The sequence below is a fragment of the Mobula birostris genome, chromosome 23 (genome assembly GCF_030028105.1).
Source record: "Mobula birostris isolate sMobBir1 chromosome 23, sMobBir1.hap1, whole genome shotgun sequence".
Classification (NCBI taxonomy): domain Eukaryota; kingdom Metazoa; phylum Chordata; class Chondrichthyes; order Myliobatiformes; family Myliobatidae; genus Mobula; species Mobula birostris.
The window spans coordinates 1,232,892-1,246,123 of record NC_092392.1 but is presented as its reverse complement, the minus strand read 5'-3'; the positions used below and the strand labels follow the sequence as shown (position 1 = coordinate 1,246,123).

The window sequence follows — 13,232 nt, the reverse complement described above, 5'->3', positions numbered from 1 at the left end:
AGTCAGTGGCAGGAATTGAACCCAGGTCTCCTATATTGTAAAGCGTTTCACTAGCCACTACAATAGTGTATCTATCCAAGAAACGCTCTTCCATTGTGCTTAGTATCTTGAACCTTTAAATTACATCCCGTTCAAGTGCCATCATAAAAGCACATGGCCATGTGCTTCTTTGAAAGGACCAAAAAAATCGTAACAATTTGCGTCTTCTCTACCCAATGCCAGCAAATTGGTTGTTTTCAAAAAAATACTCGATTTCACTTTTAAAATGTTGGTATTATGTTTGTTTTCACCACGTTGTTAGGCAGTACCCTGGCACATTTTGCTCTGTGTGTCTGTGTGTGTGTGGGGAGTGGGGACCTTTATTTTCCCTCTGGGATTTTTGCAATTTTAAATTTGTGTCATGAGGTTTCCACCTTTTCTGCCAGAAGAAATTTTTCTCAACTGTTTCAAAAATCTGTCACTTATCACCACATTGTCAAGATTGCAACCCAAACCTCTCACTACCTACGGATGGATGACTTTTCTCTATTTCTATAACTTGTAGTTTTTTCTTATTTTATCTAGCAAATTTTGGTTTGACTTTGGAGTATTTGCAATTTCTTGCAGTCCTCCTGCTGAAAACATCAGTCTATTGGCATGGCTTCTTACTAGAAACACTATTACTTATATTGGCATAATGCAACACATTCTCCTGCACAAATCAAATGGTCAACAACTAAATATGGTGTCATCATTCACGTCATGCACAAGGTACAGGATTAAAGAAAGAACCTCGAGTGTTCAAACCAGTGGAAACTGGAGCTCCAACTCCAAATTTTAGACATGCTGCTGAAAAAATCTTTTTCAGCATGGGATGTCCAACTCACCTGATTAAGCCAATTGTCCTAATAAGATGATTTAGTTGTGGAAAGAATATTTCAGAATCAGGTTTACTATCACTCCCATGTTGCAAAATGTGTTGTTTTGTTGCAGCAGTACAGTCCAAGACGTGGAAAGTTACTACAAGTTGCAATGATAAAAAAATGGAAAAGAGAAATAGTGAAGCAGTGCTCATGGACCGTTTAGAAATCTGATGGCAGAGGAAAGGAGCTGTTTCAAAAACAGAGTTTGTCTTCACGCTCCTGTACTTCCTTCCTCGTTGTGAGAATAAAAAGGCATGTCCCAAGTGGCGAAGGCCCCTAATGACGGATACTGTCTTCTTTGAAGATTTTGTGATCTTACTGTCCTCCGTGGTGGGGAAGCTTCTATGCATAATGAAGCTGACTGAGTTTTTACAACCTTCTGTAACATTTTTTAATCCTGTGCACTGGCACCTCCAGACCAGACGGTGATGCAATTAGTCAGAATGCTCTCCATGACACATATGTAGAATTTTTATGCAAGTTTGTTTTTACTTCGTTACCTACTCTTCAACACCAATTATTCTTTCACAAGTTAAGCAACTGAGCCAAGGGTTTTCTTCCCCACCACACCACTAGGCAACAGTCATCCATGTCACAGCACTTTAAAATTGCCATTAAATGGCTTGAGTTTCAATATTCCTTGTAGCTTTACTGTTCCCTTGTCCTCTAATTACTCGTACCAATAACATTCAGGTTTTCTGTTCTGATACCAGTTTTGCTTTACTCAATATTGCTTTTCTATTAGTCCTCAGGTTAACAGATTAATTTAGTTTCCTCACTCAGTGGGCAGAAGCGTTTGGTCGTATCACCAAGACTGTCTATCACTGCTCTGCTCTATTCACTTTACACCAATGACTGTGGGGTTAAGTACAATTCCAATACCATATGCAAGTTTGTTGATGACAGCACTATTGTGGGCTGTATCAAAGGGGGTGATGAATCAGCATACAGGAGGGAGCCTGAAAATTTGGCTCAGTGCTGTAATAACAAAATCTCTCACTCAATGTCAATAAGACCATAACATCTTCAAGGAACTGATAGTAAACTTCAGGAGAGGGAAAATCAGAGGTCCACGCAATCATCGGAAGTTCAGAGGTGGAGAGAGTCAGTAACTGTAAATTCCAAGGAGTCACTATCTCAGGAGGACTTGTCCTGGACCCATCATATAATTGCAAAGAAAGCATGACAGCACCTCTACTGTACTTCCTTAGGAGTCTGTGGAGATTTGGCAAGTCGTCAAAAACCTTGGCAAACTTCAATAGATGTGAAGTGGAGAGTGTGCTGACTGGCTGCATTACAGCCTAGTAATAGAGTATCAATGCCTTTGAGCAGAAAATCCTACCAAAGGTAGTGGATTCAGCCCAACACACCATAGGTAAAACCCACCCAACCACTGAGCACATCCACATGAAATGTTGCCGTAGAAAATCAGCATCCATTATCAAAGATCCTCACCACCCAGGCCACACTCTTCTCTCGCTGCTGCCATCAGGTAGAAGGTACAGGTGCCTCAGGACTCGCACCACCAGGTTCAAGAACTGTTACTATCCTTCAACCATCAGGCTCTTGAACAAAAGGGGATAACCACACTCATTTAAGGGCTCTCATCTTGTGTCATGATTTATTGCTATTTATTTATTATCTGCACTTGCACAGCCTGTTTACAGATCCTGGTTACAGTTATTGTTTATAGTTACTGTTCTGTAGATTTGCAAAGTGTTCCCAGAGAAAAATAATCTCAGGGTTGTATGCGGTGACATGTACGTACGATAATAAATTTTACTTTGAACTTTGATTTCTCATCCACACCCGTTATTTGTCACTTATGAATTGTTACTGAGATGGATGAAGTACAGTATATTTGGATTCATTTCAAATAAACTTATAATATTAAGTAGTTTTTTTTAAACCTCATAAGTTGCTTACCAATTTCACTACCCTGCTTAGCTTTGCATACGCATTTGGAATACACACAATTTTGGATGTCATTCCAAACACATTTTGCCAAGATACCTGAGCACTTCAGAAGTTTAAGCTTTTGCACCCTGAGCAACCTTAAGAATGTTCAACTTCCTCACTATATCTCAATTTTTATTCAGTATTTACCAGTATAGAAATTTCCACTCCCAGACCCATCATTAATTTCCAGTTGCTGTAGGCAAACGTGCAAATTAAGGATTGCATAGCAACTGGTTCACTGTTGCCCTTTTAAACTATTGTTCAACAATTTTTCATTTCAAACATTCAATTATTGGAAGATGCAACAAAAAAGCATTCGAGTCAATTCAAGACAGCATAACACTTTGGAAAACTTCTCTCCATCCTATAAAAACATGACCAATTCCATTCTTGGAAAAATACAAAAGTGAAAAAAGCTTTCATTTGCATATGAAAACTGTGTTCATAAAAACAAGATGTCCATTATAATCTTCACTCACAATTAGGTATAAATTGTGGAACTTTGGAAACACCAATACCCTTGAACAAGAAATCCTACAAAATGTAGTCGATATGGTCCAGTCCATCAAGGATAATGCCCTCCCCACACTGAGCACATCTACATGAAACACTGTCACAGGAAAATAGCATCCATCATCAGCCACTCCCCAACACCCAGGTCATGCTCTCTTCTCACTGCTGCCAACAAGGTGATGGTATAGGAGCCTCAGGACCCACACCACCAGATTTAGGAACAGTTACTACTCAACCATCAGGCTCTTGAATCAAAGGGGATAACTTCACTAAACTTCACTTGCCCCATCAATGAAATGTTCCGTCAACCAATGGATTCACTTTCAGGGACTCTTCATCTCAAGTTCTCAATATTTATTGCTTATTTATTTATTAATTATTATCACTTTCTTTTTGCATTTGTACAATTTATCTTCAGCACTCTGATTAAATGCCCAAGTTGGATGGCCTTTCATTGATTCTGTTATATTTATTATTCGAGAGACTTACTGAGTATACCTGCAAGAAAACGAATCTCAGGGTTGTATATAGTGGCGTATTTGCACTTTGGTAGCAAATTTACTTTAAACTTTGAAATTCCATGGACAATTAGCTTTGGGTAACTCAGTCTTAATTTAAATATTACATCTCAAATAGCAAGATGTTACTCAATAAATTATTCCAACCTGTTTCCCTATATACAGTAACAATACAGACGTTCCCCTCATGAAAATACAAATTAAAAGAAACACCAGAGAAGTTGGTACTGGCAGAATGAAGCAGGGCGACAGTGCTGTAGTCTTTGCAGAAATCATAATGATACAAGAACATAACACTCAAAGTCTTAACTGGACCTTCAGATCACAACCAATCCATAAAGTGGAATGGAAAACCTCATGACTAGATATTTATTAAAGATCAAGATGGAAGCCAGCAACAGCCACTCCACTGCAAATCACTGATCGATATTACTTGCCTTGACAATAGTTCAGTCATGTTTTCTTCACTCATTCCCCCATAAACTTTGAACTTCTTTAGGTTACAAACATGAGTCTTTTCATATTTTCCAAAGGTAATGCTCTGGACTACGGCTGGCCTCTCAAGTTTCAGAATCAAGTACTAGAGAAAAAGAATCAAAAGTAATTCAAAAAGAGAGCAGTAATATTCTTTGAGAGCACTATTGCAATATTATCGTAGAGACAAACCTAACTTGTTAACAGTGGTGCAGAAAAGAGGTCATTTATTCAACTAGAGAAAAAAAAACAGGATAATCATTGTCATTTTAAGAACTAACATGCCACTTCTCTTAATGCAATTCTAAACAACAAAAGCAGTGGCAATAGAAATTTTCTTGGATACAGCACAAAGAATGTCTTAATGGAATGTTTAAGGAATGCATTAGCTTCAGTATCTGATGGATGTTTACTGAACTCAAATTAACAACTGCCACATTTGTCAAAGTTCAAGATTTAAGCTTTTAAGAATGAAGATGCACAGCAATCCACAGCAATTAAGCAGGTTATACTCTGAGCGGGTCTATAAGCAGTCATAAATAATGATTGAGCTTATTTAAATGAGCTCAGTCAGTAATAAACACAACCACAAAGTCCCAACAAACAGAGCACGGCTTAATGGATGACATATGGGCAGGCATGCACTGCCTTAAATACCCAATAGACACTGCTGTACATCAATTTATAAAGTTCACAATCTCCTGAAACAAATGGCAAATGGTGGTACAAGTTAATGAATGGCTACCCTCAGACTCTTACTTCATGATGTTGTGTTTAAAGGGACTAAACAGTGCAAATGAGCACAACTTTACTAACTGTTGCAAAGAGTTTTGTGCTGACTAGCCCAGAAGTTACATGGACAATTTCATGAGGACATCACGTATAGACCCATTTTTTTTCCAAAAGAATTAGGCCTCGGACAGGTTGCTAGTGTTGTGTTTTTAAGAACTATTTTCCATTAGACAGACTGCAATATGGGGGGTTAGGGTGAAGGCAGATGAGACAAAAATAAGGACACATTCCTAGTTTAAATTGTCATCAAGAAAATTGGATTTTTAAGTGAACCCTATAGTGGTCTTCGTTTCAGTACACTGTCAAAATTAATAAACAGTGCACACATCTTATCTCATTTGCACACTTATATTAAACTGTATAAAACAGGACAAAAAGAAAAATCTGCCCATTCATAACTCTCAAAATGTCAAACAAAGTTCGGTCAACAAACAGTGCTATAAATGTTACCAGAAACATTTCTCCACAGCATACCCATACTGTTTTTTAAACTGCAAATCCCATTTTCTAATAAAATGTGAAACAGACATGGTGTTAACTGAAGGAAAGCACACTACACAGAACACAAAAATATCTTCAAAAACTATTATTTTTGGTACTCTACATTATAGATTATAAAGTAAATATTTCAAATTAAGAATGAAATAATTTCTTCAATTTCATGCTTACTTGGCTATTGAATATTGTTAATATACCAACAGGTTTTTCATAAATTTCCAACCAAATGGCAAAAAGTCAGTAACTTCAGTTAACAGCAGACATGCTGGCAAAACACAACTCTTCTCAAAATGTTATTCACTGCTCTTATTTTGTTTGCAGCGAATTAATACTTGCATAGGTTCCCATTTGTACTTGCAATGCACTTCCCCTTTCCAAAATAAAAACCTATGCCCCCAAATGCAATTCAATTGTGAAGAGTATCAATTGTGATAATTGCATCAAGTTTCTGTATGAATAGTTCAAGTTACTTTTTATTGGCATTTCGACCATAACTGCTGGTACAGTACACAGCAAAAACGAGACGTTTTTCAGGACCATGGTGCTACACGAACAATACAAAAACTACACTGAACTGAGTTTAAATAGTTTAGAATAATTAGGCAGAATTTAAGGAAATGAACATACACATTCTTTGTTCTAATGAACATACAAGTCAGAAGATCAGCTCAAGGAACAAAGTAAAATCTGAGATGCGAACATTAATTCAGTTTAAGAAGCTAGAGATGGACGGAAAGCAACAGGGCTCAAAGAAAACAGCTTGTTCTTCCATGTTTAATTGAAAAAGCTGCAGGTCATAAAACAGTAGAAAAGTCAAGGGAGGCTTCAGGTTGCACCGGTCAAGATTGCAGTCATATCTTAAATGAAATACAGATAAACCCATCTCTCCGATCAAAGTGCATCACATACAGCATCCTTGGGGTCACTCTGGAAATTCTAATGAAGCACTATGTATCTGAACACAACAGTCACATACTTTCCCCTTCCACCTCACCTCCAAGCAGAGCTCAGGTCCCACCTGTCTTTTGGAAGAGTGAATCTATAATTTCTCAGTTAAATGGTCAAAACTAATTACAATGAGATAGTCTCTAAAATTATGGAGACCAATTTATTATCCAAATACCTGCAAAATGGATACGTAAATAACTTATCAGCACAGAAGGAAGGAGGAATATTCTCAAATACTATACTGCCTGCAGAAATTCACTTGTTAAAACTTTCACTTGAAACTGTTAAACCCATCTTCCAATGGTAAATTTTGCTTTTGTCAACAGCAACACTGTGTTCAAATTGGAATGGCTCAAGCATTAACAGAGAGCAAAACTCCACAGGTCAAGCCCCATTCTTTACAGGCCTCCAATTTTTATAGCCAAGGAATTTTCTCCTACAGTATTCTCAAGTTAAAAGATGGTTTTAATGAAGTAATCATAACATCTAGAAGTGTTGTACAAATTAGCTCGACACAGGGTTAAGAGGTCCAGAAATGTAATAATCAAAGATGCAATCGGGCAGCAATAAGTGGGCACATTAAAACCTTGAAATCAAGTTCTAGCTGCACTAACTCAACTGAGCTGAATCACAAAATAATTTGTCCCTTATCTCAAGACACACTACAGATTAATGAAGTCTGTCAATTATCAATGCATGAAAGGACTGATGCAGCAAGGAAATCCAAGAGAAGTGGTATGGATTATTTCACCTGGGGTGGGTAGTTGCTTTCAGACGACCATCTTGAAGACTGATCATTAGGTTTATCCACCAAAATATTCCTAAAAAAGAAAATAACATATTAGCTTCTCATCTGCAACTCCTTTTCCACAATCAGCATTACGTGTGGCTCTGCGCAATCTTGCCCAATTACACAAAATAAACATCTCTACTAGTTCATTGCTTGAATCGTTTCTAATTATCAAGACATCTACACTGTTTAACCTGAACTGGAATCTTATGAGAATGTCATGTGGGGAGAGCTTTTGAAACACCTTCTCTCCTCTGCACACAACATCCCACTGGCCAAGTTGGAACAAACACAAAAAAGTCTGCAGATGCTGGGAATCCAAAGCAACATACACAAAACGCTGGAGGAACTCAGCAAGTCAGGCAGCATCTATGCAAAAGAATCTGAGCAGCTGCATCACTGCCTGGTTCAGGAATTGCACCGTCTCGGATCGTAAGACCCTGCAGTGGATAGGGAGGTCAGCTGAGAAGATCATCGGGGTCTCTCTTCCCACTATTACAGACATTTTCACCCACGCTGCACCCACAAAGCTAACAGTATGGTGAAGGACCCCACGCACCCCTCACACAAACTCTTCTCCCTCCTGCCATCTGGCAAAAGGTACCAACCAAAGCATTCAGGCTCTCACGACCAGACTGTGCAACAGTTTCTTCCCCCAAGCCATCAGATACCTCAATACTCAGAGTCTAGACTGACATCTACATCATTTATTATATTGTAATTTGTCCTCTACTGTGCCTATTGTCTTGTTTATTAATTACCGTACTGCCCTGCACTGTTTTGTGCACTTTATGTAGTCCTGTGCAGGTCTGTAGTCTAGTGCAGTTTTTATGTTGTCTTATGTAGTCTAGTGTAACCTTGTGCTGTCTCACATGATCTAGTGTAGTTTAGTGTTGTTTCATGTAGCGCCAGGGTCCTGGAGGATCGTTGTTTCGTCTTACTGTGTACTGTACCAGCAGCTTATGGTTGAAATGACAATAAACTTGACTTGAACTTGAAACAGTTGACGTTTCAAACCAAGACCCAAGAAGAGTCTCAGCCCAAATTGTCGACTGTTTATCATTTTCTGAAGAAGTGCCTGCATTGCTGAGCTCCTCCAGTGTTTTCTGAGTGAAGTTGGAGCACCCAACATGTTATTGGATAAGAAACAAATACTGCAAAGTAAATTCAGAAATCAGTTTGTAAAATACAAGATAATGTTATAGCAACTTGCCAATTCCAATGCATTGGCAGATATCACAAAAGCATTACTAATGCATGCTCTTTGAATTAAGCCAGAAATGAATTCACAAGATTACTGTTGTACAAGATGGCCAAAAATTACGCAAAATTCATTAAACAAAAAATAGTAAGGGAAATTGTCCATACCTTTCTCCCCTATGCTATCCTCATATCAAAGATATTATAGTAGGAAGCTAGAGGATTGGAAAGCTTTCAAGAACCAACAGAAGGCAACTAAAAAAGGTAAAGATGGCATACAAAAGTAACCTAGCCAATAATATTAAAGTTTCTTCAGCTATGTGCCTAAAATGTATTCACCCCCTTGGAAGCTTTCATGCTTTGTTTTACAACATTGAATCACAGTGTATTTAGTTCAGCTTTTTTTTGGACACTGATCAGCAGCACAAGACGACAAAAGAACAAGCAACTCTGCAAAAAGGTGTTTGAAAAACTCAAGTCAGGAAATGGATACAAGAAAATTTCCAAGTCACTGAATATCACTTTGAGTACAGTTAAGTCAATCATCAAGAAATGGAAAGAATATGGCACAGCTATAAATCTGCCATGAGCAGGCTGTCCTCAAAGACTGAGTGACCGTGAAGAAAGGGGACTAGTGAGGGAGGCCAAGAGACCTATAACAACTCTGGAGGAATTACAACTGTTGCCCATGTGCTTCACCAATCACAGCTTCATGGGACAGCAGCAAAGAGAAAGACACTGTTGAAAAAAACTCACATGAAGTCTTGGCTAGAATGCGCCAGAAGGCATGTGGGAGACTCTAAGGTCAGCTGGAAAAGGGTCTAAGGTCTGATGAACCCAAAACTGAACTTTTTCACCATCAGGCTAAACACTATATTTGGCATAAGACAAACACCGCACATCATCAAAAACACACCATCCCTAACGTGGAGCATGGTGGTGGCTACATCATGCTGTAGAGATGTTTCACTGCAGCAAGCCCTGGAAGGCTTGGGAAGGTGGAAGGTAAAATGAATGCAGTAAGCACAGGGAAAACCTGATGCAGTTTGCAAGAGAACTGCAACTTTGGAAATTTGTTTTCTGGCAAGACAATGATAAGCATAAAGCCAAAGCTACACAGGAATGGCTTAAAAACAACACAGTTAATGTCCTGGAGTGGCCAAGTTCGAGTCCAGACCTCAGTCCAATTGAGAACTTGTGGCTGGACTTGAAAAAGGTTGTTCACTCACAATCTCCATGCAGTCTCACAGAGCTTCAGCAGTTTTGTAAAGAAGAATGGGGAAAACTTGCATCCAGATGTGCAAAGCTGATAAGAGACCTATTCACACAGACTCAAGGTTATAATTACTGTCAAAGGTGCATCTACTAAATACTGACTTGAAGGGGGTGAGTAATTATGCAATCAATTATTTTGTGTTTAATAATTGTAATGAATTTAGATCAATTTGTAGAAATTTGTTTTCACTTTGACACAAGAGCCTTTTCTGTTGATTAGTGTCAAAAAGGACAAATTAAACCCACTATGATTCAATGTTGTAAAACCATAAAACACAAACTTCGGGGGGGGGGGAATTGAATAGGTTTTATAAGCACTGTATATAAAGTGTAAAAGAGAGGCAAAAGTGGGTATTTATGCTGCGACATAAGTATAGTAATGAGCAACAATGAAATGGCAAACTAACTGAATAAGTATTTTGCATCAGTCTTCATGGTGGAAGACACTAGCAGTATGGTGGAAGTTCCAGGCGTCCAATTCTGCTCCTATATCTTATGATCTTAAATTACCCTAATTCCAAGCTAGATATTAATTTATTGTAAGCCTCACACGTGCCTCCAAAAATGGAGGAAGGCAACATGCAAATCTGGCTGCAGCATCAAAGAATAAGCTTAAATTCCTTTGTGACCTAGAATTCATGTCATGCTGTACAAGTCCAAAATACTGGGATGTACATAACACAATTACAGACTTCTGAGAGGAAAAAATAAGATTAGCCTAATGCCTATTCAAGTTGCCAAGTGCAGCAGAAAGATCGTCAGTCCAAGGAAGTGTAAAAACTCAACAGGGTATTGAACATCTTCCAGCAGTAGCATAGAAGAGTTACCTGTAATTAACCAAAATGTCAAGATGCACACCACTAATCAAAGTAAAATGGTTCCTACCACCCAGTCATTCTTCAAGAATAACAACGCCATTTTGTTTGCAAGGAAACAAATTTCTCAGCTTTATTCATGTCAATGTTCAGTTGGTTATAACAAACTGTAACAATTCACTATCAATTGACCCTCAGCAGTCTGTACACTACACTTAACTTCTGCAAAAGCAATGTTAGTTTTGGATCAGGAGCCCCTGGTTTCGAATCAACAATTTGGGACACATCAGCAGCATGCTACCACCCACACTGAACGCCCTACAATTCACCTACCAACACAACCAATCGACAGATGCCACATTAGCCACAGCTCTACACATCGTCCTTACACACCTGGAGAACAGGGATGCTTATGTGAGAATGCTGTCCTTAGACTACAGTTCATCATTCAAAACCTAAATTCCCTCCAGGCTTGGCAAGAAACTCAGAGAACTCGGGGCTTCACCCTGCCTTGTGCAGCTGGATCCTGGACTTCCTATCAGATCGCCAACAGGTGGTAAGAGTGGGTTCCCTCTCATAGTCATAAGTCATACTTTATTGATCCCAGGGGAAATTGGCTTTCGTTACAGTTGCACCATAAATAATAAATAGTAATAAAACCATAAATAGTTAAATAGTAATATGTAAATTATGCCAGGAAATAAGTCCAGGACCAGCCTATTGGCTCTCCTCCACCCGTCACTCAACACAGGAACCCCTCACGGCTGTGTCCGAAGCCCCCTCCTTTACTCTCTGTATACCCATGACTGTGTCGCCACCCACAGCTCCAATATGCTAATTAAATTTGCTGACGACACTACACTGATTAGCCTAATCTCAAATAATAAAGAGGCAGCCTACAGAGAAGTCATCACCCTGACACAGTGGTGTCAAGAAAACAACCTCTCCCTCAATGTCACAAAAACAAAGGAGCTAGTTGTGGACTGCAGGAGGAATGGAGACAGGCTAGTCCCCATCGACATCAATGGAGCTAGAGTTAAGATGGTGAACAAGTTCCTTGGCATAAACGTTACCGAGGATCTCACGCAGTCTCTACACACCAGCTGTGTGGTTAAAAAAAAAAAGGCACAACAGCGCCTCTTTCACCTCAGATGGTTGAAAAGGTTTGATAGGGGTCCCCAAATCCTAAGAACTTTCTGTAGGGGCACGATTGAGAGCACCCTGATGGGCTGCATCACTGCCTGGTATGGGAAATGTACTTCACTCTCTGCAGAGTCCTGCGATTGAGGGGTGCGGGCAGCCCAGTGCATCTATAGATGTGAATTTCCCACTATTCAGGGCATTCACAAAGACAGCTGTGTAAAAAGGGCCTGAAGGAACATCAGAGACCCGAGTCACCCCAACCACAAACTGTTCCAACTGCTACCATCTGGGAAACAGTACCGCAGCAGAAAGGCCAGAACCAATAGGCTCCAGGACAGCTTCTTCCACCAGGACATCAGACTGCTTAATTCATGCTGACACAACTGTATTTCTATGTTATATTGACTATCCCATTGTACATATTATAAATTAGTATGAATTGCATATTTAGACAGAGACGTAACAAAGATTTTTTACTCATGTATATGAAGGATGTAAGTAATAAAGTCAATTCAATTTTGTAACAGTAAGGTGCATATATCTTCGTAAGACCATAACATAGGAGCAGAATTTGGTTATTAGGCCATCAAGTCTGCTCCGCCATGGCAGATCCATTATCTCCCCTTAACTCCATTCTCTTGCCATCTCCCCATAACCTCTGACACCCTGACAAATGGAAAAACCCATCAACCACCACTTTAAAAACATCAAATGACTTTGCTTCCACATCCGTCCATAGCAATGAATTCCACAAATTCACCATCCTTTGGCTAAAGAAATTCTTCCACATGTTCAGCTTTTCCAAAAAAAAAGTCACAACCTTTTTCCTCAAGTCAAATTCAAGTAATATGAATGCTGACAGAATACTTGCTGATCCTCTTGTGTCAGGTTAAGGTTATTCACAATCTCAGCAACAGCTTGAGATAAAAATGTGAAACAGGCAACCACAGTACAAGTTCAATAGGTGTTAGCTCCTTAAATATGTCTAATTCTGTACCAACTAATTTCTCTTGTATCTGTCCAGTTTAAAAAAAATGATTGCCTGAACGCCTAGCTATCATCTGTTATCTAGACATTAGAGCAATTACAATGAAACAACAGTCTAAAGCAAAAGTGACACAATCTCCAAACTGAAATTGTCATGAATGCAAACCTACAGGACAAAAGACTCCGTGCAGGAAGAGACAAGATAGTAAACAATGGCTGCTAAGATCAGAATGGGGTTTAGTATCACTGGTATATGTTGTAAAATTTGTTAATTTTGTGGCAGGAATACAATGCAGTACATGATAATAGAGAGGAAAAGAATGAAGTATGTATATTTTTCTTTCAAGAGACAAATTAAATAGGTAGTGCAAAAAAAAGGAAAAAAAATTAGTGAGTTAGAGCTTATGGGTTCAACATC

At 38.9% G+C, this 13,232-nt stretch overlaps 1 protein-coding gene across 7 annotated transcripts in view; it reads right to left on the bottom strand.

Annotated features, from left to right (window-relative positions):
- Positions 1 to 13,232, bottom strand: part of mkln1 (muskelin 1, intracellular mediator containing kelch motifs) — a 201,725-nt gene that overhangs the window by 169,814 nt on the left and 18,679 nt on the right. For 6 of the 7 annotated variants that reach the window (XM_072241605.1, XM_072241601.1, XM_072241602.1 and 3 more), the window contains exons 2-3: positions 7,356 to 7,425; positions 4,330 to 4,472 (exon numbers count right to left, since the gene is read on the bottom strand). The exons of the other annotated variant lie outside the window; for it this stretch is intronic. In XM_072241605.1, the coding sequence (XP_072097706.1) occupies positions 4,330 to 4,472; positions 7,356 to 7,425 (213 nt within the window). The remainder of the gene's footprint in view (positions 1 to 4,329; positions 4,473 to 7,355; positions 7,426 to 13,232) is intronic. 7 annotated transcript variants of the gene reach the window in all.